General features: G+C 55.9%; 1 protein-coding gene across 3 annotated transcripts in view; it reads right to left on the bottom strand.

Moving 5' to 3' along the window:
• The window catches only part of ZC3H7B (zinc finger CCCH-type containing 7B), a 35987-nt gene that overhangs the window by 3052 nt on the left and 8159 nt on the right, over nucleotides 1-24776 (bottom strand). The window contains exons 2-22 of one of the 3 annotated variants that reach the window (XM_019734450.2): nucleotides 21519-21577; nucleotides 19656-19689; nucleotides 19338-19535; nucleotides 18235-18393; nucleotides 15829-15909; nucleotides 14965-15021; nucleotides 13762-13804; nucleotides 12959-13152; nucleotides 12302-12623; nucleotides 11256-11311; nucleotides 10389-10488; nucleotides 8952-9113; nucleotides 7055-7260; nucleotides 6176-6276; nucleotides 5024-5205; nucleotides 3628-3713; nucleotides 1284-1417; nucleotides 1034-1139; nucleotides 785-893; nucleotides 405-538; nucleotides 125-288 (exon numbers count right to left, since the gene is read on the bottom strand). In XM_019734450.2, the coding sequence (XP_019590009.2) occupies nucleotides 125-288; nucleotides 405-538; nucleotides 785-893; nucleotides 1034-1139; nucleotides 1284-1417; nucleotides 3628-3713; nucleotides 5024-5205; nucleotides 6176-6276; nucleotides 7055-7260; nucleotides 8952-9113; nucleotides 10389-10488; nucleotides 11256-11311; nucleotides 12302-12623; nucleotides 12959-13152; nucleotides 13762-13804; nucleotides 14965-15021; nucleotides 15829-15909; nucleotides 18235-18393; nucleotides 19338-19535; nucleotides 19656-19689; nucleotides 21519-21571 (2681 nt within the window). In that variant the 5' untranslated portion in view covers nucleotides 21572-21577. Of the gene's footprint in view, nucleotides 1-124; nucleotides 289-404; nucleotides 539-784; nucleotides 894-1033; nucleotides 1140-1283; nucleotides 1418-3627; nucleotides 3714-5023; nucleotides 5206-6175; nucleotides 6277-7054; nucleotides 7261-8951; nucleotides 9114-10388; nucleotides 10489-11255; nucleotides 11315-12301; nucleotides 12624-12958; nucleotides 13153-13761; nucleotides 13805-14964; nucleotides 15022-15828; nucleotides 15910-18234; nucleotides 18394-19337; nucleotides 19536-19655; nucleotides 19690-21518; nucleotides 21578-24776 lie in introns of all 3 variants that reach the window. The other 2 variants (XM_019734449.2, XM_074326457.1) reach the window with 2 other exon arrangements.

Below are 24776 nucleotides of genomic sequence, written 5' to 3'. Positions count from 1 at the left end.
CTGTGTCTGGACACATGGCCCCCTGAACGCCACCTCTAGACCAAGAGGAGTCAGAGCTGGCCACGGCCTCCACCTCCTCAGGCCCACACCTGTCCACCCCGCAGCCCTGCCCTCCCAGGAGCACCTGTCACAGAGCCGGAACTCGCCCATGGGGAAGCGGTAGGCCCAGCCGCTAGCGTCGCTGTCAGACGTGAAGACCTTCTCCTTGTGCTTCTCGGACTGGATGTGCTGCTGCCACTGCTTCTTGCTGTTGCTGTTCTTGCCACAGAGCCAGCAGTGGTAGCCCATCTGGGGGCACAGCCACCGTGGGTGCCCGTCCTCACACCCCTGCCTGGGGGCTGAGCCCCTCCCCACGCCCACCCCGGGTAAGGCGCAGGCCACAGCCGACACGGTGGGGACATTACCATAATGTCGGCATAGTCCGTGGGCATCTGGATCTGCTTCTCCCCTTCGCGGGAGCTGATTGGGGTCCCTTCTCCTGGCTTCCCTGGGTTGTGTTTCTTCAGCCACATGTCATAGGTCTGCTGCATGTCCAGGACTGGTGGGGAACAGGGACAGAGCGCCTGGTGAGAGGGGACCCACCCATTCTGTCCTGTGACTCCTGCTGCCCTACCACTGGGCTGCCTGGTCAGCACGAGAGCCAGAGAGGGTGTGGCCTGTCACACAGGGACAAGGGCCCGGACGGCAAAGGGAGGTGCATCCCGCAGGGGGTCTTGGGCCTGCTGATGAGTTGGGGTGTTGGCAATGAGGGGACACCGGGCTGGTGCCCACCCTTCCCACTCACTCTTATTGTCCTTCATGAATGTCCACATGTCCCTCTCTTCTGGGCTGTGTGCGAAGGAGCAGTTCCCCACATACTGGCACTTGCGGCCATTCTGCGCGTGGATGCAGAGCTGTGGGGGGGTGAGGGGATAGCCTGCTGAGTCCCCCTGGATTGGGTCACTGCCCCAGCTGAAGGGCAAGCCCTCCCAGGGCCCCATGGGCCCCCAATCCGAGGTCCCACTGCCACACTGCACCCACCCCTGGCGCTCACATCATATTGCTGTGGGAAGTTGCGAATGGATGGCAGTGGCCTCACTGACACCCATTTCCTCTTGGCCTTGGACATCACCAGAAGGACGCGCCGCTCCTTGGTCCAGCTGCGGGGCAGAGCAGGGGGCTGGTTAGGGAGGGTGTCTGACCTCCAGGGAGAGGCGGCCTCCTCACCAGTGGTGCCCAGCCCTCCTGCGCCCCCGCCTCAGCAGCGGTGCCCAGCCCTCCTGCGCCCCGCCGGCGCCGCTCACCAGTGCCGGGCCTTGGCGCTGCAGTACTTGAGGTCTTTGTCGGGCTCCACCACCTGCCCGTTCCTCCAGCACTGGCCGCACACAAACTTCATCTGCAGGTCAAAGGTGCTGGGCCCATGCGCCCGTGGGGCACCCTGCAGGGGAGAGAGGCTGGTGAAGCCGCAGGCACAGGGCCCAGGCCCTGGGGCTCATCACGCAGGTGGCCTCTGGGCACATTAGGGCTGCCCAACACCTTGGAATGGACTGGTCCATTATCACTTACTGGTGGGAAGTGACCCCCCAACTCTAGGCAGAGGCTCAGAGGTTACTAATCCAACCACAGGTAAGTGGCCTGAGGACAGGGCCCTGGCCTGAGGCAGGTGGTCATTCTTCTTTGCAGGATGGCACAGCTATGCCATGCGGCACTGGGCCTAAGCAGCTTCTACTATGGCATCTTGTCCTCGGCCCCACAGTGCCACTGGCCCCGCCCTCTGATGGCAAGCAAGCAAGATGCCCCATGCCTGGGCCATGACCAGGCCTGGCACAGAAGCTCTGTTCCCCAGCCAGGCCAGAGAGTAGCATCTTGGTCAGAAGGATGGGGCCCCTGGCAGCAAGAGAGGGTTGAAGCGTGTCGTGGCACCTTTGGGCAGCTAGGCCTGCACCCATTCCTAGGGACCCCGGCAGCCGACCTGGGCAGGATGAAGTGGGGTTAGAGGGATAGGAGGTGGTGAGAACTCGGTGTTCTCTCTTTAGAAGACGATGCTGAGGGCCCAGCCTCAGCCCCTCACTGCTTCCCAGCATGGCTCCTAGCCAGGAGTAAAAATAAACCACATGGGGGAGGGGATGGGAAAAGAGAACTGGACAGGATTGGGAGAGAGGAGAGGAAAGGAAAAGGACAAGAAACGAGGGAGCTAGGGAGAGAGGGAAGGCCCACGGAGGCTGGGCAGCCGTATTGACAGCCTGGGCCAGGCCTACCCCACTGGCCAGCCTGCCCTGCTCGCTGGCTCACTGCCACACGCAGGTTGGTCTCAGGAGGGGCCAAGGGCCCAGCTCATACAAGTTGATCAGTGGGTGGGCCTGGCATGGGGAGGGAGCCATCCCTCATGTGTGGATGGCATGGAGGCCTCATATCACAGTCACCATCTCCTCAGCCCTGGGACCACCCCTCTGTCTCCACTGTCATCTTAAGTTACAGTGGTCCCCTCCTGGGGAGGGTGAGGACAGGAAGGGCCCGGGGCCAGTGCAGAGCAGGGACTCAGCCAGCTGCTGCGTGGTCAGCTCCCACGAGCCTCACACCTACCCTGGGAGATGACAGGTGGGAGGACTATGGTCCCCATTTTAGAAATGAGGAGCCCTCAGGGGTGACAAGAATAGTGCAGGTGGGAGGGAGCAGAGCGAGCTCAAGCCAAGATGTCAGAGAACCTGGGGTTCACTCCACTAAGGGTGCCCTGGGCACGTCTCTACCATGCTCTGAGCCCCCGTTTCGCCATCTGCAAATGTCACAGCTCACTTTCTCAGGACCAGGATGAAGATCAAGAGGGACGAAAGAGGATACAATCAGTGGGTGTAAGTTTGAGGAATACCAGGGTACTTACATGGTCTCAAGAATCTCCCTAGAAGATACTTATTAATTACAAAGGGGAGAAAGATAACTTCATAGTAGAGAAACCTTCACAGTGGAGGCACCTTTAATCAAGTTATCAAGTTGTCACCAAAGGGACAAATCAGATGATGTGCCTTTTGATAAGTGAATCAAGAAGAGCATAACATCACCCTGAGGTGAAGAACCATCAGACAATCCCGATGGACGGGCCGTTAACAAAGCAAGTGGCTCTTCCCAAATGGCAGTGTCAAGGAAGACATAGGAAGACTGAGGAACTGCTCTGGATTAAAGGACACTAAAGAGACCCAACGAATGGATGAATGCAGTGTGTTACGGGGAATTTGGGGACAATTCACAAACTCTGAATAATAGTACACCAGAATCTGAACAATTACACCAATGTTACTTTTGTGGTATTGTAACTGTCCTGTGGTTATTACGTAAGAGAGTCCTCATTTTCAGCAAATACACACTGAAGTATTTAGCAGGAAGGGGGCATCATGCCTGCAACTTACTCTCCAATGGTTCATAAAAACGTGTGCATATTTCTGTATATAAATGTATACTATGTGTGGATGTGTACACACACACACACACGACACAGTGAGTGGGAAATGTGGTAAAACGTTAACATCTGGGGAACCCAGAAAGGATACACAGGAATTCTTTATACTATTCCTACAATTTCCTGGTAAGTCTGAAACTATGTCCAAGTAAAAGGATGGGGCCTGATCTCACCCCCAATGCCAACCTGGGCCTTACCAAGCCGCTGCTGGCCTTCCCAGCGTGGGCCTCCATCTGTTGCCAGTATTTCTTAGATTCCTGGACGATGTCTTCGTGGGTCATGCCTGGGGAGGGCGGGAGCAGACACTAATGTCCCTGACGGAGCTCAGTGAGGAGAGGGACAGGGCCTGCAAGATGCTGGTGCCACCGCAGGCCCAGGCAGAGGAGCCCCACCCCCACGGGGGCCTGCCAGGGAAGACGTGGGGTGCAGGGAACTGCTCATCTCTGTTCATCTGTGATTGGGACAGAGCCCTGCTCCAAGCCCTCTTTCAGCCCGTCTCCCTTCCTCCACCCTTGCCCCTCTATTCACCCAGTAAGCAGGGTGACTTCTAAAAACTCTTGAACAGACCATACAACTCCCCCCACTTTTAAAACCCTCCAGACCCTTCACATCACATTTAGGACAATCCCAACGCACTTGGGTCCCTGCTGAACCCTCAGGCCTCCTCTCTAACAGACTCCACCCACCCACCACCACCACCCAGGCACTAAGCTGCTCTGTCCTCACGGGCAGTCTTTCTGGACCAAGCTTGCTCCTGCCTCAGGGCCGCCAGCTTTACTGTTCCCTTTGCCTGGAATGTTGTCCCCCCCTTCCTTGATCAAATGCCAGCTCCTCAGAGGACTTCCCCACCATCTTACCCACATGGCCCACCCTGAATCCCCCTCCACCTTGTTGCTCTCCTTTACTTTCCTCATAGCACGGATGCACATCTGAAACTATATCACCCTATTCCACCAACTTGAAAACATCGATTGCTACATGTACCATTATTTTATGTTCCACACACAAATGCTAATTAAGTTATGATGTGCAGTAGGGAGAAACATGTGTCATAGAACAGATGGAATACGGGGTTTATTACCCACTTATTATACTGTCTGCCTCGCCCTCACTTGCTCGTGCCAGTTCTGAGAGCAAGGACCTCACTGGGTCTTGCTCAGCCCCCCCGACACAGAGGGGGTGCTCATTGCATCCCTGTTAGATGAATGAGTGAGCGAATGGCTTTTAACCTCCTCAACTCTGACCCAGAGATGAGGATCTCATGGGTAAGCAAGTGAAGGCTCAGAGAGGGGATGTGACCTATGGACGACCACCCCGGTAGCCAATGGACTAGGAGTCCAGCACTGCCTGCCTCTTCCTTCTCCACGTGCAGTGCCCGGAGAGGGATCCCCTGAGCCTGGCAGCTCCCTGAGAGCTGAGCCTTTGCATCCTCTGTGCTGTCGAGGAAGCATAGGCTCCTCCGGAGGTAGCCGCCCTCCCCCGTAACCACCCTCCTCTGAACTCCTGGAGTCCCCCTGCACCTGCCATCAATCGGCCCATCCACCCTCAGCCAGCTCCATGCCTCCCGTGGCCTGCCCCCGCCCAGCCCCCCACCTGAGTACTGCTGCAGCAGCCAGACTTTGAGCTCGATGAAGCTGTGGGCAAAGTGGCAGCTGTCTTCCCGCAGGCAGCCATAGCGGACCTCATGACGGCACACGTCGAACTGGAAGTGCTCCTGGAACTGGCGGATCTTAGAATACTTGAGGGAAGTGGAGCGGACGATGTGTACCAGGCACCTGCGGGGCAGGGGCGGGCGGTACAATTCGGTCTGCAGCCCCCCGCCTGTCCCCACATCCTGGCAGGGGAGGGGCTTCTCCCCGGGTGCCTCCTGCCCTATTAGCTATTTCGAGAACGTGATGGCATGGTAGGTGAGAGGGAGGGGTCCTGTGCTCAGGCAGTCCTGGGTTAGAGTCCCAGCTGTATGACCCTCCCCTGGCCTCAGTCTGGGGCCAGCTCAAAGATAGAGCTGCCCACAGGAGTAGGGCACCAGGTCCCACCTGCTACAAGGCTGGGAGAAGGGCGCGCCCATGGGTGGGAGAAGGGACATGTCCCTCGAGTTCCCCAGCACAATGCTCCAGAACTGGTCCCGCACCCAGAGGAATAATAACCAAGTACCTCCTCCAGGCCAGGAACTTTAATTACCCTCACAGCAGCCCCAGGAGGTTGGAATCTCAACAGGCCAGATGAGAAAACCAAGGGTCACAGTGGTCAGAGGACATTGAACAGACCCTTGACCAGACTGGGACTTAGTCCCATGTCTGTCTGACTCCATCATCCTCACTGGGGCAGAGCCAGTGGGTCAGAAGGAGCAAAGGTGGGTGCCTAGCTGGCCCAGCCCCTCCCACTCACTGTGCAATGCCGATGTCACAACGGGAGGACACCGGATGGGAGTCAGAGACGTGGCCTCCCACCTGCCTGGTGAGTAAACTACTTCCAATCCTCAGCTTTCTCATCTGTACAACAGAGACAGTAACTCCACCCTCATAGGACTGAGAGATCATCAAAATACCCAGGGGGACACTCAGAATATAGAATATGCTCAGTAAGTGTGGTTCTGCCCTTTCCACGTGGATGCTAGATCTGAGTCCCAATTCTGCCCCTTGCCTTAGGTCCACCCTCTGGCCTCATCTGCTCACCAGCATCGGGCTGTACCAGGGGACTCTCCCCATGCCCCCACCCCTGGGCCGGGCTTCGGGCCGCACTCACTTGTTGTTATAGAAGCTGTGCTTGGCAGCCAGATTGGAGCAGACAGACGGAGAGTCCTTGGTGCCTTTGCTGATGATCCGGGGTTTACTGTCAAAGCAGATCTGCCCAGGAGGGGTGGGCTGGGACTCAGCATGGCCACCCAGGGCGGACACACTGGGTCCCTGCAAGTCCGGCCCTGAGTCACTGAATTGATGGAGTGAGGAAGGGACTCCCAAGGCCTGTGGCCCCTGCCTCTCTGGCTCTAGCTCACAGGTAACCCGGGCCTTGGCTCTCTTGGCTCCTGCCTCTCCAAATGCCTGGGACAGGGGTTACTCCATGCTTCTGAACCTCAGTTTCCTCCACTGTAAACTGGGAATAACCACACGTTCTGTTCTACACGGTCACTGTGAAGCTTAGAAACAATGTAACAGAACTGCGGTGCTTTGTAAAGTACACGCAGCCGCCCGGCAGGAGCTGTGATTCCCAGGCCGCCTGCTCTGAGTCAGAAGGAAGGGCTGGCTGTGCGATGGGTTGGGGTTGGGCTGAGCTGCACACCAGGGAAGTGGGCAGGGAGGTACAGTGGGCATGAAGCCAGCACGGCTGGACGAGGAGGATGGGTAAGAACCGAAGCACCTGGGCCGAGCCTGGCCTAGGGTGGCCGTAAGGAAAAAGTAGCTGTGAATTTTCTCTTCCTGGCCTCAGTCTCCACCTTCACAACATGAGGGGGTTGGATAGGATCTGGGCTCTCGCATGCCAGGATCCTCTGAGCCTAACTTTCTGACTGTCCAAGGAACTACTGATTCTGGGGTCAGGCATCCAAAACCCACAGGTTCCATGATGGCGTGGGCCGGGCAGTCCCTCCCAGCCCGCATCTGTGCCATCGACCTGGCAGGCAGGTACCTCGCAGAGGAAAGTGAAGATGCCTTGGTGCTCCTTAAGGAGCTTTGCGATGGTGAGGCTGCCACGCTTGACGCCCCCCAGCGGGTCAAAGAGCAGGTCGCGGTTGAGCGTGCCCTTCCGCTCCTCGGTCCACACGTCGATCTCCTCCTGATGGTAGGCGAACGTGCAGTTATCCCCGTACTTACAGTCCTGCTTGTTAATCATGTCTGCAAAGAGGCAACAGGACACACGTTCTGCCAGGCAGGACGGAAGCCCGCGGCGCCCCCACAACCACAGCTATGGCCCAGAGCGGGGCCCAGCAATCACCCAGCATGGCTCAGGCTCCTCTCTGACACGGGGGGATGGTGGCCTGCCGTCCACGAGGACAGCACGGCAGGGATCCGGGAAAGCCCTTCCCAGGCCAGGCCCCTGCTTTGCTCTGCACCCGGGTGGGTGGGTGGGGACGCGCAAAGCATGGCCATTCGGCTGCACCACCCCACAGGGATGCCTCGTTTGGGTCAGGCAAGATCAGAGGATGAAAAGGGCTCGGTAGAGTGAGTATACAAGCCTCTAAATAAACACAAAGGACTGTATTATTTTATTGTTGTCATTATTAGGTTGGTGCAAAAGTAATTGCAGTTTAAAAGGTTTAAAACAATTGCAAAAACTGCAATTACTTTTGCACCAACCTAATATTATCATTCGCCAGGAAAATGCCACTGGTGAGAGCCTGGGCCTTGGCACTGGCTGATTGGGCTAGGACTCCATTTTTCCTGAGCCTCAGTTGTCTGTTCATAAACGGTGAACCCTGGGTCCTTAGGAAGATTCAGTGAAATAATAACTAAAACTCCTGGGAGCCAGGCAGCTGGGAGGGTGGAGACCTGCCATTTCCTGGGGGTGGGAACTGTTTTTCTTTTTTTCTCTCCCTCCCGTCCACGCTAAGTCTGCCTGCCCCACCCCTCTGCCAGGCTGCAGGCACATGAGGACGAGCGGCTGGGTGCCTGGTGATCGCCAGACTGTACTCTGTGCTATGACCAGCTCTGCGCCAGGGGAGCCTGCAGGAAAGGGTTTCCCGGATGCAGGCGCTGCTGAAGGAGCAGCAGAGGACAACCGAGTGCACAGAGCACAGCATGTGCACGCGTGTTTGGGGAATGGTTAGGGCACGCATAGAATTGGGATTTCGTGCACACTGGCCAGGGGATACTGCCAGAGGCCTTCGAGCCCACAAGTGATATGTCTTTAAGATCCTGCCAGGAAGACAGTGAGCTGGTCCAAAAGGCCTGGGTGGGCCACACCACAGCACAGGCTGCATGGGGGACAAAGGCGGAGCCTGGGGAGGGCTCCCAAAGCCTGTTCCCTCACCCCGAGTTGCTGGGAGGATGTGTGATGGTGGGTACAAAAGAATGACATTACAAAGCGCTTAACAATATCGTGACCGCCATGTATTGCCATGTAGACTGCACTAAGACACTTGGTTGGGAAATAGAAGAAAGCAAATAAGGTACATGATAACTGTCCACTAAGTAGCAACCAAAATGACATGAGCCAGACACGAGGACAATGACAACAGAATAATCTAAAAAAGCTAACATTTATCGAGCCCTTACTATGTGCCAGTCCTAACCGCTTTGCATGGATTCTCTCCACAGCTTTCCAACAGCCCTTTGGGACCCTGCAGCGGTAACAGAAGCTAGCTCTCCAGCAACTGTCTCAGCCTCACACGTGAGAGCCACCAGTTCCAACGGAACACGCCGAGTGTTCCCGCCTGTGTACGGAGCTGGTCGGGGGAGAGACGCTCATTCTGATGTGGGATTCATCCTCCATGTACCACACCTGCTCTGTCTACCTGTCTACCTATGATGAGGAGCAAAGCAGCAGCTGGGCAGGAGACAGGGCCGCCCTGCCACAGCTCACCCACCTTTGCACAGGTAGTAGGAGCCCACGAAGCTGGTTTTGGTGGGCCGGGGCCGGATTCGCTTCCAGGTCTGGTCCTCTGAGCTCCGAAGCCGGCCGAGCAGGATGTCCCGCTTGCACTTGTGCTCAAGGCCCTCTCGGTAGGTGTAGTCACCTGCCCTGGGGCCTGTGGGTGCAGGATGGGCAGGGACTATGATTCCGGAAGCGGAACCGAAGCATGAAGGCTGACAGGCCCAAGCCATGGGAATTGGCGCCCCCTGTCTAAAAACCTACCTCCGTCACCTCGGCCTCCAGCCTTACCCTCCCCTGCCATATGCACCCTGGGGGGCCGGCGTTAAGGGGAGGCCCTTCAAGGAGTCCCTTTCTGCCACCACCCTGACTCCCTAGTGAGCCTGACCATTTCAGTGTTTCCTTAGAATGAAGATAAGTAGTGCCTGGCAATGAGCAGCCCCTCACAAGCGCCCACCCCTTTCTTTTCCTGCCCTAGACAGGCATTGCCCAGATTCATCCTCCCTCTCCTGCTCCTTCTCTTTCTGGTCCTCTCAAATCTTCTGACCAAGGGTCTACTCTCCCCAGACAATGGGGTGGGGGGCTTCCCCAGCACAGGGGACAACAGGCATGGGGCTCAGGGAGGCAGCATGAGATCCATCCACGGAAGGAAGAGCTTCCTCAGACACAGCCATCCAACAAAGTGGGGTCCTGCTCCCCGCCACACAGGTCCATGGGAGCTCTGGTGGGATGACTCTCAGTCAAGGGAGATGTGTATGTGCAGGCGGGGGTCTTACAGTGGATGGATGACAGCAACTGGATGATCTCTAAGGCCCTGTCAACTCCAGCACCCGAGATGGAATTTTAACCCTGGGATCCTATGAGAATATCACTCTGAAACCTCAGGACTGTGGGATTCTAGCAAATGAAAAGCCATGAATCTTAGAGTCTAGAATTCTAAGATTTTAGATGTGCTGAAAATTATCTACCAAACTTGGGCACCTATTCTAAACTGCTTCTACTGTCTCCCTTGGATTTGGGGGCTGGGAGACAAGGAACTACATTTCCCAGAGTCCTTTGCCACCTGGGTTCTAGGTAATGTTTGAATTCACCCAGTGAGATGCACTCAGTGGACTGTGAGGTGGAGTGTGGAGAGAGGTACAGGCTGCATTTCCTCTGGCAGATGTTTTCGTAGCAGCCAGCTGGACTCTGCATTCCATGGCCAGGTACCAGCCTCTGGGCAGCGCTTCCCTCCATCCTCCAGTTTTTCCAGCAGTTTTGAAACCCCAACACCCACATTATATCCTTGTCTGCTCGAAACCCCCGGAGGGTCTCCTGTTTCCCACACTCATCTTTGACTGGTACACTAGTATTCTGTCATTCTGGGATTCTACTCTCCTGAGATTCCCGGCATCTCTGGGCAGAGGGGTAGAGTACGAAGGTATGACATTACCTGTTTTGGGGTAGCAGAGTTGGCAGGCCTGCTTGAACTCATGGGTGGCAGCCAAGGGGTTCTTGATGAGCAAGGCGGTATTGGGCATGGAGGGCTCTGGCTGTGACGGGAGGAAGATGGCCATCTTGGGCACTGGATGATGGCTGGAGCCACTGGGGCCAGCCTGGGCACCAGGGTGGGGGACTCTCTGACACCCCCTCATCCCACCCAAGAGCAGAACTGTAACCCAAGATCCTCCCTGTTCCTTTACCCTCCCAGGCAGGGCGCTCCTTATAACATGATCCAAGAATCCAGAACAGCAGGACTGAACCAGCCTAGTGGGGTGCGTGAGTGAGCGATCTTGGCCCAGAACCTTTCCTTGAGTGGAAGCGCAACATGAAAGCAGAGAAATTGGGGCCTATGTACATGCCCTCCCCAACCCACAGCCTCTATCTCCCAAGCCCCACAGCATCAACAGATGGGGAAGAAGGCAAAACTCAGAGAGGTTAGGTGACTTCCCTGGGGCCACACAGTGCCTGTCCAGGCTCAGGCATGAATTCAGACCATATAACTCCAGGTCAAGTGCTCTCCTACACTCAGAATCTGGCTGAGTCCTGAGACCAGGGATGTGACTGGGGAAGTTACGTAGCCCCTCTGAGCCTCGATGTCCTCATCCGTCAGACCCTGGTACCCTCTGCTCACCCTCCCAGCACGCGGCACAGTTTGGAAGGACTAGATAAGACTACCTCTGGCCCATCGGCTCTAAAGGGGCCCCTCCTTGGGGGATGCAGCAGAGGGCTCACCCCTCCTCTGGAGCCCACAACCACTCGCCCTCCACCCCCAGGAGGGTATGAGATGCCTGCTCATTGACCCTTGACAATCACTCACCGAGGGGGCTGGTTTCTGAGTACCGCTCGGGGGACGATGGTCCTGTGAGTTGGTATCTTCTGGGCAAGGAGAAGGCACGGAGGGTCACTGCCCTGCTCTGAAGGGCATGAAGGGCCCTCCAAGGACTTTTCCCTCCACATTTCTAACCCGGAGAAGCCTCCCAGGCCACACATCCTCTCCTATTCGTGCTGATCCCTTAACTCTACGCCTGTGGCCGCTGCCCAGGGACAGAGAAGCGTCCTAGCCCCAGCATGTCCACCTGTGCTTACACCTTCTGCACACACTGTCCGCAGGAGAAAGCCGAAGCTCCTCAGCGTGGCTCACAGGTCCTCTGAGACCAGCTCAGGTCACCAAGGCTCCAACCAGCCCTCCCCTCTGGCCGACACTGCTCATCTGCCAGTCCCTCCCTCCCGCAGGCCTGTGTCATGCTGGTCGTGCTGCTTCCTCTGCTGGCAGATGACCTTCTTCAAGACCCCGCTCAGCCATCACCTCCTCCAGGAAGTTTCCCTTGGCCCCAAGGCTGCGTGAAGCCCCTCCTGCCGCCCGTGAATTCCCCCCAGCCATGAGCACCCTACACTAGGTTTGACTGTGGAAAGCTGGTCCTGAAAGGGCTCAAATGGGCGTGTATCCTCTCTGGGTCCCTGGCACCCAGCTCAGAGTGGTGCTGAAGGAGCCCACAGCCTGGCAGCCCTTCCCCCATGTTCAATTATCCCATGGGATCCTGCCGGCCTGGCTACCCCAGGGCCCTGGCGGGCAAGGCAGAGAGCACCAGGCTGCCAAGCCTGGAGTCCTAGACTATTCCAGCATTGCTGTTTGATCTTGAACTAGACACCGGCCCCCCAGGCTTCAGCCCCACACTGTGCTGAGCGCTGCAGGAGACACAGCAGTTCGGAAGATGTGGCCTTGGACCATGATGGGGTGAAAGGACCTGGGCTTTGGCAAAACATAGTTGTAACCCCAACTCCACGCTGCAGATGCTGCAGAGGTGCAGGTACTTTGCAAACTGTCAAGGGGGTGGGGGGTGACCATGCCCACACAGGCCTCACCCATGAAGGAGTTGGGCTTGTCCAGGGAGCCCCGGGTTGACCCAAAGCTGTCCAGGGCGTCCAGCCGGGTCTCCGAGTATGGCAGCAGGTCCAGGGAGTCCAGTGCAGAGCCCGGGGGGTCGAGGGCATCCAGCACAGAGGCAGCCAGCTTCTTGGAGGGGTCCATGACGAGGCCAAAGGAGGCAGGGGGCAGTGGGCTGGAGACGGGGATGGAGCCACCTACCACGGGTGGCAGCAACGGGGTCCCACCAGGAAACACGGGTATCAGCTGAGGCAACTCGCTGGGCACACTGCTGCCAGGCAGGCCACCCTGGACCAGAGACTGCAAGGTGGGGAAGAGAGGGAGGAGTTGGAGGAGAACTTGACCACCCGGGTCTGCGCCTAGTCGGGCCCTGCAGGCAAGCCGACCCCTCCGTGCCTCAGCCCCGACCTGCCCATGGCATGTAGCCAGCGACCGTTACCGTCCCTTCCGGCTGCCAATTATGCAGCTTCATGTTTCTCTCCCCAGTAGGTCCCTTTCCCTCCCAAGGCCTCGGTGTCCCCACCAGTGACATGGAGATGGGGCCTTCCCTCCACCCGTTGTGGGACATAAGGATATGGTGGGGTCTCGGGTGGAAGAGGGGTTCAGAGGGGCAGGAGGATGGCAGCATGGCTCACCAGTGAGTCCAGGAGAGTATCGAGCTCAGGACCAAAGACGTCCCCGTCAGAGAAGTCGTCCAGGCCCTCGGTGCTGGGAAGGGCCCTGCTGCTGCTGTCCAGGGGGGCCAGCAAGTCCAGAACGTGAGGGAACAGGGGCATCGTGGGGGTAGAGGGGAGGGGCGCTGGGGAGCCTCGCAGGTCCACGTAGCAGTCTGTGGAAGCGGGGTGTGGGCTCAGGAACCGCGGGGTAGGGAGGGGGGCCCAGGGCCCTGGGATCCTCCCCCAACACCTTCCGCCCTTTCTCCAGCTCCTGCCAGGAACCCCGCCCGTCCCGCTGGCCTGAGCCCATTGGCACGGGCTCAGTCACTACGGAAGGCCACCAGAGAGCGGGAGAGGGTCTGTCAGTCCCACAGTGCGTCCCTGGTGGGCCTGGCTCAGTGCTACCCATCCTACCTCTGGGGAAGCAGTGCCCTCTAAGGGACAGTTTTAAAGGGACTTTTCCTGGAAGCCAGTGAGGAAGAGAAGGGGAGAGGAGGACTCGGAGAGAAGTGGACTCCCAGTGGGGCAGCCAGCCTGGCGAGGAACGGGACCAGGGCTACCCCACTGTGAGGCAGGCGCTGCCCTCCCAGGCTGGGGGTGCTCTCCCCTCCTCCGGGGGTCTTTTCCTGAACTGTTTGCTTTCATAGCCCCAGGGCAGGGAGTCCTCAGGACCCCCTATCTACAGGGCTGGGTCTTGACTCATCTGACCTCTCGGGGATCTTGGGGCTGAGCCCTTCCCGGGGCCCCATCTCCACCCCATCCGCTCATACCAGGGACATTACCTGTTTCAATGTCATCTATGGACCCCAACCCATTGGAGGTTCCCTGTGGAGAGGAAGGACATGGCGGGTAAGGCAGACGTAGGCTGGGCACCATTACTGTTGCCAAGAGGGAAGAAGGACCCTGCACAGTCCCCTCAAACCACTCTAGCCTCCTGGCTGTTCTTCCCACACACTGGGCACTCTCCTGCCTCAGGGCCTTTGCACTGGCTGTTCCCTCTGCCTGGTTCCTCAGACCTCCACATGGCTCATCCCTCATCACCTTCAGGTCTTTATTTACTCAAGTGTCTCCGTCTCACTGAGGTCTTCCCTGCTCACTGTTTAAAACTGCAACCCCTTCCCAATAGGCCCAGCTCTTCCCAGCCCCCTTCTCTATAGCGCTGATCACTTTTTGCTTACCTTTTGTTTTTTTCAAGCCTAATCCAGCTCTGGCCCATTGGCCAGCCCAGGGCCGAGAAGGGGTTGCCTGGGAGCATGGTGAATGAATGAATGAAAGTTCCTTAATGCTCTGGAGGGAGGGAGACCTGCAGCTAGCTGCCTTGTTGTGTGACACTGGCCAAGGCCCCTGCTCACTCTGTGCCTCAGTCTCCCCTTATGTACAATGAGGAGGGAGGACACCTCTTAGAGCCTGTTCCTCATCTTCCAGAAAACGTCAAAGTCCACTGCTAAGTTCCTGCGTGGTGAGTGGTGGGGGTGATGCGTGCACCGTGCCCTGCCCCCCCCCCTCCCCCAGGACAAGGCCCAGGTGGTCTGGTCCCAACTGCCTGTCTTTCTACTTCCTTACCCCCAGCCTTCCTGCTGCCATTATTTTCTGTCTCAGGGGGCTATGAGTGAGGCTACCCTCGACAGTTCCCCTGAAGTGTCTACTCCTACCACCAGCAGCCACAGCTTGTCCCCCACACTTTGCCTCTGCGGTCATAGGAGGCACCTCTTGGGAGGTGGAAAGCTGTGCACCCCGGAGCTGTCCTCGTGAGCCTGACTCAGGCCCAGGCTGTCAGTCACCCCCCTTCCCAGGGCAGGTGCCTGGCTCACAGCAGTGGGGACAAGGATAGACTGAGCCCGGCCCTTCAGTCTGATGCCCCTGTACCCACGGCCTGATGTCATTTATGCCCCAGATAGTGAATCCAAAGCTCTCATGATGGATGAAGCACGAGACGTTGTTCCTGGAGACGGGGAAGGAGGCTTGGTATCTAGGCCCCATCCTACCTGATCTGCCACACCAGCCGCAGTGCCGTTGCTGAGCAGAGAAAAGGTTTCCAATTCCTGCCAGAGATTGGAGAGAGGTGGGAAGAGATGAAGATTCTGGATGCCCAGGGTCCCATCAGCCAGGGCAGCAGAGGGGTCTGTGGTACCCTCCAGGGCTCCCTGCCCCCAGGCCTGCCAGGAATCACCTATACTGCCTCTCTGGATCAGACTCAGGTGTTTTATTCCTACAACCATGACCTGAACAGAGGACTTCCACACGTGCTCCTACTGTGTGCCAGGTACTGTGCCAGGTGCCATCTCATTCTCTCATTTCGATCCTCCCGTAAACCCTCTGAGGTGGGCATATTATCCCACATTCCAGGTGCAGAAAACAAGGTGGAGAGACGACTAACTTGCTCAAGGTCACAGCAGACTTTAGAGCCACACCCTTTTCTACATGCAGCTTCCTGGCACACAGTAGGTGCCAAGTGAATATACGTGGATTTGAATGAGCCAAACAGATACCAACATTTCAAATATTCACCACACAGGGGCTATTTGAGAACACAGGGCTGAAGGACGCCAGTGTCAACTCAGGCCACCTCCCGCATACTGAAGTCGGCCAGGGCAAGGAGGGAACAGGTTTTAACAGCTGGTGTCTAAGGTGAGCTGGAAGCTTTGGCTGTTCTTTCCTTTCCCAAAAGGTTCTGAAAGTCATTCAAGGGCTTTCAGCCCAAGAGAGGGAAGTTCACCTACCATCCAGCTCTCCCCTCTGTCCTGGCCTGGCTTTGGCCTCCCTCACCCACGTCTCCCAAAGGCCTGATCCTCTCTTCAGATGCCCCATCTCCACCCTCACCCACTTCCCAGCACCCAGAGCCCACCTACCTGGGGCCTCTTATATGCCTTCCGAACTCGTAGCCCAAGCTTCTGAGCCAGCTCCTGACCAAGCTGAGTTACACTTTCATCCTGGGAAGGCAAGATACAGGGTGGAGCAGGTTAGTCTGCCGGCTCACACAGCTGTGCTGAGGACACCCTGTGCAGCCCTGCCAGGGGGCCCACCATCACCCCACATTACAGACAAGGGGGTGAGGCCCCGGAGGGATCAATGCCTGCCTGTCACACAGCTAGAGCAGGGTGGGGCTGGGACCAGAAACCCATGCTTCTCTTTTTCCTTTTATTGTGGGGAGGGGAGAAGAATAGTTTATCTCTTTATTTCCATCATTCAGCAAGCAATAGTGTCACTGCGGAAGGCTGAAATGTTACAGAAAGAGCAAGTGTTCCCCTGGACCACCCCACTCTCACCCTAGACTTCTCCCCAGAGGGGAGCACACCTTGTAGGTCTGATGTGTTTCCCTACAGATCTTTTCTAGGAATTTACAGACACGTACATGAACCTATAAAGGATGTTTAGTTTGCTCTGTGGGGATTTTCTTTCTTTTTTTTTATCTAAGTGGGATCATATTATACCTATTGTCCTACAACCTTGCTTCTTTTACCAAACAATGTGTTGGAACGCTTTGCAAGTCAGAGACTGTGCAGAGGCCCAAAGGAGCGAGGATGTGTGAAGGTTAGTGTGCACCTGGCCCCCGGTGAGTGCTCAGGACCAGCACCCAGCATGTCTTCCTCCTTCCAAGTCTGTGTCACGGCACCTGTCCCATGTGCCGGCCACAAGCTAAGGGCCAAGAATACCAGTCTCAGGGAAGACGGAGCTAGGCCTCCTGGAGGCTCCCGTCTAGTGGGGGGAGACCAACCAGTAAGCACAGAAAGGGGCTTTGGTCTGGGCAGTGAAGAGGTAACACGGATGCTGGGACATCCTGTGTACTTGTCTACCGCCCGCCTCTCTGAAGAGCTCCTGGAGCCCAGGGCGGGTCTAGTTCATCTCTGGTCCCAGTGCCCAGTTAGTGTTTGCCCACAGAGACTGGAAAACAGGGGAATTCTTCAACTCAGAGTCCAAAGTCCTCATCTGGGTACTTTCCTCAGGCAAGTTACCCGCCCTTGCTGGGCTGTACAGTAAAAGCCAACCGCCCTCCCGAGAGTGGGTATCCAGGACAGCTAGATGTGGACCTGCTGTGAACGCTGGAAATGCAGTATGGATCGGGGACAACTGTCATAAGAAAGGTTCTCATTGGGAACTAAACTGAATTGGGGAAGCAAGAATAATAAACAAAAAGGAGAATAACCGAATGCTTTCTGAACACGTGCAGTATCCGACCATTGTGACAACCGCCTGTGTGATTTCTGATTCCCCCCTTAGCACAGCCCTCCGATGCACGGTATGCTATCACTCCCATTTCACAGGGCTGCAAATCAAGGCTCAGAGAGGCTGAGCTGTGTGTCTAAGTCACTCTGCTAGTAGGCAGCAGTCCCAAGATTAGGACCCAAGCTCAGGCCAGCTCTCTGGCACCGATATCCTTGACCATTGTGCACATGACTTTCTCTCTGCTCTGCTCGCCCAAATCTTTCTTGCTTCTTCTAGTCCCACTCAAGCCCCACTTCCTCCAGGGAATCCGCCAGGAACCTGACCACCCTTCCTGGGCAGAAACGACCTATCCCAAAGTTCTTTCATGCCCATTATTTGAGGGATATAGTAGGGTGGACACTTTATAGACGTGGAGCTGATGTGCAAAGATTTGAAGTGGTTTCTCCAAGGTCATGCCAGGGGTCAGGGGTGGAACCAGGCCTGGACCCCAGAACTGTTTCCATTTGTCTCCTGGAGGATTGTGGGTCCCTGAAAGGGACAGATCTTGGCACTGAATGGGCACTCAGTAAATACTTGTTAAGTGGATGAATAAATGGGGAGCAGAGAGGGGGGATATGCCCAGACGTGAGTGGGCTGGGCAAGCGAGGCTCTCTATTGGTCATTTCCCATGGTCTCTTCCACACTTAATGACAGTCTGGACATCAGAACCCCACACATGTGGCACCCCTTTCAGCCCTCACTGCAACCCTGCCCTCTATGGAGGTTAAGAGTGTTTACTTCAAATATTAGCTCTGCCGCCCCCTAGCTGTGACGTTGGGAAAGTTCCTTTCTCTCTGTCATCTTTAAAATGGGGTAATTGTATCTACCTCAAAGGGTTGTTTGTTGTGAGTTAACACAATATATCTTTAGCAACACCTGGCACACAATCAGAGTTCAGTGTTAATATAACTATTCGCAACACTACATCACACAGGAGGAAACTAAAGCTCAGAAAGAGGTGGTGGTGACGTGGCCCAAGTGAGGACTCGCGCAGAGGGCTGGCGCCTGGCCTCAGAGCCTGGCCCCTCGTGTGGATGTACAGCGGCACTCACGTGGGGCAGGGCGAGCGAGCAGCGGCTGCTGCACTCATAGGCCTCCTTGTGACGTCCCAGCTCGTTGAGGGCACGCGCCTTGCGGAACAGCGCCCGGATATTCTCACCGTCCAGGCCCAGCGCCTTCTCGCTGTCCTCCAGCGCCTTCTCAAACAGGCCCTGCCAGAGGAACACGTGGCTCAGTGGTCAGCGCCTACTCTCCTCCCTCCTCCGGGCCTCCGGCCCTCTAGCCACTGAAGACCAGCAGAGGTGGAGCATGGGGGAGGACCAGGCTCAGAGAGGGGGCTCCACAGCTCAAGGAAACAGCTCTAGGTCAAGGGCATCTGTGTGTCCAGCTGATGGAGCTGCCAACGGGCACTGGCAGGTCACTGGAGGGGAGGGACCTTCGCATTCTACAGGGATGAGCTCTGTCACTTAGACAGGTCTATTTTATATCTGCCTTCGGTTCAGAACACCATGGACTGACAGCCATAAAGGCACCTGAGAGGAAGTGATATCATGAAGGCAGGCCGCGGACAGAGTGTGCGCGGGCATCCGGTAGACTCGTTTATCCAGAACACCCAGTGTGGATTGCAGAAGTGTCCCGGGAGCCTCACAGGGCCCACAGCACAGCCTCCCACAGAATCTGGGGAGAGACGGGGTCAGTGAGCAAGCAGGACAGGGAGGAGGAGGAGACTGGAAGAGGGAGGAAAAGTGGAGTGTGATGGGAGGGGAGGAGTCCGGGAGGGGAAGTAGGAGCTGTCAGAGGTTTGCAGAAAGAGGCAGCTCGGGTGAGTAGCAGTTCTCAGCTCTGACTGCCCAGACTCCTGCCAACGCCCAGGCCACCCCGAAATTCTAACTGAATCCATCTGGGGCGGGGCTTAGGCACCAGTGTCATCTGAAAACAATTTTTACAAAATTGTGCATTAGTACTTTTAAAGCTCTCCAGGTGAATCTGTTGTGCTGCCGGATTGAGAGCCAAAGGAGTAGATGGTGAGATTCAGACAGAATGTGCAGGAGCCAGCCTTGCAGAAGCTCCCGGGATATGGGCCGGCTCAGCTGGGCCCTTTTGGGGAAGCGGTGATCAGGGTCGGGGCAGGGTGGAGGGCAGGTGCCAGGCTCACCATGGTGAAGTAGCAGGCGGCCCTGTTGACGTGCAGCTTGCACAGCAGCTCCTGGGGCAGGGCCACCTGGTCGGAGGCAGCGTAGTCGGCCACGTTCAGCCCCTCCATGTACTGCACCAGGGCCTGCTTGTAGTCCTTCTCCCGGAACAGGTCATTGCCCTCGGCAAACAGGTTCTGCACCAGCTTGAGCAGAAAGGCCTGCCGGGGGTGGGGCGCAGAGGGGGCTCAGGGGGCCTTCTCCACCCAGCCCCACACCTCCCTCTCCTGGACACCCACCCCTGCCCTTCACCGTCCCCCAGCCCAGCAGCCCACACTGACCTCATATTCTTCTTGCTTTAGGGGTAGTGTCGACCTAGCAAGAAAAGGAGGGACACAAGGTCTGCATGAGCCCAGAGGTCCCAGCTGCACAGAGGCCCAGCAGCCGGAGCCACAGGCCAGGTGTGCCTGCAGTGGGCAACTCCAGCTTAGACCTCAGATGTCACCTTGTGGACTGGGGCGAGGGGACAGCATTTTCTCTCTAAATCAACACCATGCTGGCCTTTCTGATGAAAGGCTGGGAGGAAGGCCTGGCGTTTGCCCCAGGGCCCGGCAGCCAGGTTTTCCCAGGTGCAAGTGCTGAGAGAGAACAGACCAGCTCCAGCTCCTGCTCCAGCTGGCTGTCCTCTGCCTAAGAAACCAGTCCCCTGGGAATGACTGCGCCCCACCAAACCAAAACCTGCCACTGCAGGCCCACAGGTGGCACCCAAAGTCCATCTCAGGTCCCCTTCTCCTGTCCCTTCCCACAAAACACACATGAATCCAACCAGTGCCAGGTGCACTCAGAGCCTGTCAACCCATCACACCAGACTCAACAAAGTAGATGGCTCTTGGGCACCCTCGCTTCTCCTGTGGCCATCAAAATGCCAGCTCCGTATGGAAGAAAGTGTCAGCCCAGGAGAACTGAGGCACATCTGTCAGCCTGAATGGCTGAGCTGGGAGGGAAGCTCAGGCCCTCACGTCACAGAGAGGAAAAGAGACGTTCAGAGCGGGACAGGGACTTGACCACCCAGGAAGTAGAGGAGCTGGGAGGTGGGCTCAGAGGTCCAGCTCCATGGAAATCAGTGATTCCATTAAAGCCAGAATCCTTATGAAAGACAGTGCTCTCCAGGTTCACCTTGTTCAAAAGACTGGTCTCTGGAAACTACCTGAGCACTTCCCAAACCAGGGCCCTCCTGCAAGTGGAAGGAGACTGGCTCCCAGTGAAGAGAGAGGAGTGGGCCACAGCTCTGCCGACCAGGCCACAGCCGGGTACAGTGACCGCGGTGCCAGTCGAGGAAGAGAGAGTGTGATGTAAATATAAACATGAGCTCTGGGAGAACAACGCAGATACCATGTGAGCAAAGGGCCTCTGTGTGGTGAAGAGGCAGGTCATGTTTTACGGGTCTGAGCGAGACACCAAAATTGAGGCGTTTCTAGGAAGCTCTGTAGATGCAAATCCCCGTTTTGTAGGGAGTCCTATCGAAGAAAAAGAACACAGACTGACTGAGGAGCCTCCCAGGGCAGCAGAAGGGACCCGTGCAAGTGAGGAGCCCTGAAGCTTACACTTCATTCACGGCCTCAGAGAGAGAAAAAACGGTCGTGAAAATGTTTTGTGTGTAAAGAAACAAAATGAAAACATACATATAGAGCATGTGGGTACTGGGCAGCACATAATGGAAAGAAAGGTGGTTTTAGAGTCAGCCAGTCCCAAGTTAGAATCCTGTGACTTAGTAGCTGTGTGACTTTAAACCAGTTCCTTATCTCAGAACCTCAGCTTTCTCACCTGCAAAATGGAGATAAGACCACTGACTTTCCTGGGCTGTTGTGAAGATTTAAAAATCATGGATGTGAAGGGCCCAGCACAGAGCCTGAAAGATGTGCTCATTAAACAAGGGCTCTTGATTTATTATAAGATGCACATAGGCAAGCAAGAGAATTAACGAACGTATGTGGGGGATAAAATGGTACACTGGACAAGACCAAAGGGTAAACAGGACCAGGGAGCGTGTGTGCATGTGGGGTTCATGGCACACATGTGGGGTTTAAAAACCCCTAGCATGCGCTAGGAAGGGAGCAAGAAAAGGAGAGCTGGAGAGAGCCTGTGTGCTTCGGGCGTCGCCTTCAGAGGACCCTCGCTGCCCGGCCTGCCCAGCGCGCACTCACTGAATGAACTGCAGCCCCTTCTCGATGTCCGCCTTCCGTCTCTGCCTCTCCATCAGTCTCTGGGGAGAGAACAGTCCGTCAGATAATCAGCAGGGGCCAGTGGCCGTCTGCCTCCCCTACTGTGTACTTTCTCACTCCCACTCTCATCCCATTTCACAGGTGCAGAGGGGAGTCACTGAGGGCAGACCTGTCTCAGGGTCTCCAAAGACTGTCTGTACCAGGCCACCCAGCTCCTGCCCTCCACGCCCACATCCCACTAGACTCCAAGTTTGTACAGTGCCTTTGACGGGCAAGGGGCTGCATGAAGGCCCCCTGCCCTTCTCCACACATGGCTTGGACTGCAGTCCTACGCGGTACACCCTCAAGTTCAAGGAAAAATCTTTGTTTTACAATCAAACTCAGTATGGGGAGAAGAGACATAGAAAATGCGAAATAACGCCAGTGATTATAGCTACAGTGTAGCACCGTGTACGTGCCAGGTACTCTGTGTAAGGACCTTCTTGCATCTTCAACAGCACAGTGAGGCAGGTGTCATTCTGTCCCCCTTTTACCAAGAAGCGGAAGTTCAGGAAGCCCTGAACTATTCTGAGCTGGCATGCAGCTGAGGCAGGATTTGAACCTGGGCCACCCTCCTTTCACACACACCCCCGCAGCCTCTCCACTCAGCCCTAGGTGCACCATCTCCATAAAGGCGGTAAAATAAATAGACAAATGAATATAGACTTATCCAACTCAGACTGTATATAGATAAGAATGGATAAGTGTTGAATGAGTTAATGAGAAAAACTGACACTGAGAGACATTAATAATCAGGTAATTAATAATCAGAGACATTAGTAATCAAATTAACATTTGCTGAGTGGTTACAGGTACCAGGGGCTGCCATGATCACTATGCATGTCATACCTTCCTTAACCCTTACCTCCAGCACAACCCTGTGAGATAGGGACTGCTAGCATTCCCATTTTGCAGAGAAAACAGAGGCACAGAGAAGTTAAGTGACTTGCCCAAAGTCACACAGCTGGTACACAGGGAAGCCAGGATTCAAACCCAGCAGCCTGGCGCCCGAGCCCACACACATCACCATCACCCTTACTGTCGCCCATTAAGCAATCAGATCCAGTCCCAAGACCCCTCAGCCTGTCAACAGGCTCAGGTCTCCCCCACCGCCAAACAATTCCTCCCAGGTCCTAAAGGCCCTTTTGACTGCTGCACAACCTCTCCTCGCATTCTCGGTCACGTTTCGTGACAGAGTTGTCGACACGCTCTGCACATCCTCGTCTCCCACTCCACTCCCACTCCACAGCAGGTGCTGGCCAAGGGTCCTCCCCATCCCAGGGACCTCCTAGTTGTCAAGTCCAGTCGAGGGATAGTTTTTCACTCGCCTTTTCCAGGACTTGGCTTCATCGGCCAGGTCCTCACACCTCTCGTCACTCCTGCTCTGTCTGTTTGGGGCCCCTCTTCCTCTGCCCAGGTCTCATGACCCATGTGCCTGGGCTCCCATTTAAGGAGCAGCGCTCCCGCTCTCCTCACTCCACATGTTCTCCCCAGAGGAGCTCTTGCATTTCATGATCTCGAGTCATGTCACTGACTCACAAATCTATTCCTCCCACCAGGCTCACCCCCTCCCCAATATTTCAGATTCATAACTCTTACCTTCTGGGCAGTGCTACCTGGACGTCCAACACCAGGCTGCTTATGACCTCCTTGCCTTTCCTAATCCTAGGCCACCTCTCTCACCATCAACACACACCCAGCCAACTCCTATTTATCCTTAAAACCCAGCTCAGATGCCTCTATGTCCAGAAAGTTCTCTCTGTTGCCCAATCCCAGCTGGATTGGTTGCTCCTGCAACAACACTTTTCAGACTTAACTCAGCAGCTTCTCCTCAATCCTGCTCTTCCTCCATTACACCAACGCTAGCCATAGCTCCAGCCCCCTCCCTGTCCCGTCAGTCCTCAACTCTTTCCACCTTTACCTCTGAAACGTTTCTCCACTCTGAGCTCCTCCCGTCGTCTCCACAACCTCAGCTATCTTCAGGCCCTCATCATCTCTTGCCAAAAGGCTCCAATGAGCCCCCTCCAATCTGCTGCCATTTGGGCGTCAAGGCTGTCTGTCTAACACGTGTGTCAGTGTCACTCTTCTGCTCAAAACCCTCTGAGTGTGCACACATGCACACGTAAGTGAATGCAGGTTTTAAAAAAGGTGAAAACTGAATACATCGTGCAGTCTAGTAATGTATCAATGCCAATTTTCTGGTTTTGATAAGATACAACCATATATTATCATCGGGGGAAGCTGGGTGAAGGAAACCCTGGTATTTTTACACCTTCCTGTGAATAAAAAGTTAAACAAACGAACCCTTCCATGACACCCACTACCAGGACGAATGCCAAGCTGCTTTTCCCGGGCACACAGCTCTGCAGGGCAGGGCCTTCACTCCCACCCGATGCCCTGACCAGCCTGGGAAGTTACACTCCGGTAGCGTCAGCCTATTGGCTTCTCAATCAAGCTGCCCGTTCTGTCTGAAACCTTTCCACACCTGCTTCCTTCCCACCTGGCCAGTGCCCAGAGCTTCTGCAAAGCTCAGCTGGGGTGGCTCCTCTCCCAGGAAGCCTGCCTTCCCCAACCTACTCTAGCACAGCACCCCAAGCCCAGCACAACCACTGTACTTATCCTAGTTAACTGAAACTATGTGCTTACATCCCATCTCTCCCTAAACTGAGCTCCTGGAAGGCAGAGGCTGCATCTGATTCATCTCTGGGCAGCACAGAGAAGCCGGGCTCAGGGACCTGTTCTGAGTAAGTGGAGTCTCACAAATCCTAGAATAACAGTGTGTAGAAGCTGATTTTAGTCCTCATTTATTAAGCACTTCCTCCTACCAGTTATTATTCTGGGAGTTTTAAATATAATACTTAATCCTCACAACACCCCATAAGAAAAGCGCTATTGTCACCCCATTTTACAGATGAGGAAAGCAAGGCACAGGGAGGGGAAGTAACCTGCTAGAGTGACAGAGCTGGGATGTGAATCCTGGCAGTTGGACTCTGGAGCCCCCCTAGCCGTCTCCCAACCCACCCCCACAGGGTGCCTCCAGCCTCCTCCCACACTCTGCCCACCTGGCACTCACCTGCCCCAGGTTCAGTGCAGACTGCAGACCTGCCACACACGTAAACGCTCCCTGAGCTTATGTCATCTGCAAGGGTCCCTGGCACTTCTGACTCACGGGCCCTCGATGGCTTACTCAGGGACCAGGAA

Source organism: Rhinolophus sinicus, linkage group LG02, assembly GCF_036562045.2.
Source record: "Rhinolophus sinicus isolate RSC01 linkage group LG02, ASM3656204v1, whole genome shotgun sequence".
NCBI lineage: Eukaryota > Metazoa > Chordata > Mammalia > Chiroptera > Rhinolophidae > Rhinolophus > Rhinolophus sinicus.
The sequence above is the reverse complement of the archived record's forward strand: the minus strand, read 5'-3'. Positions and strand labels throughout refer to the sequence as shown.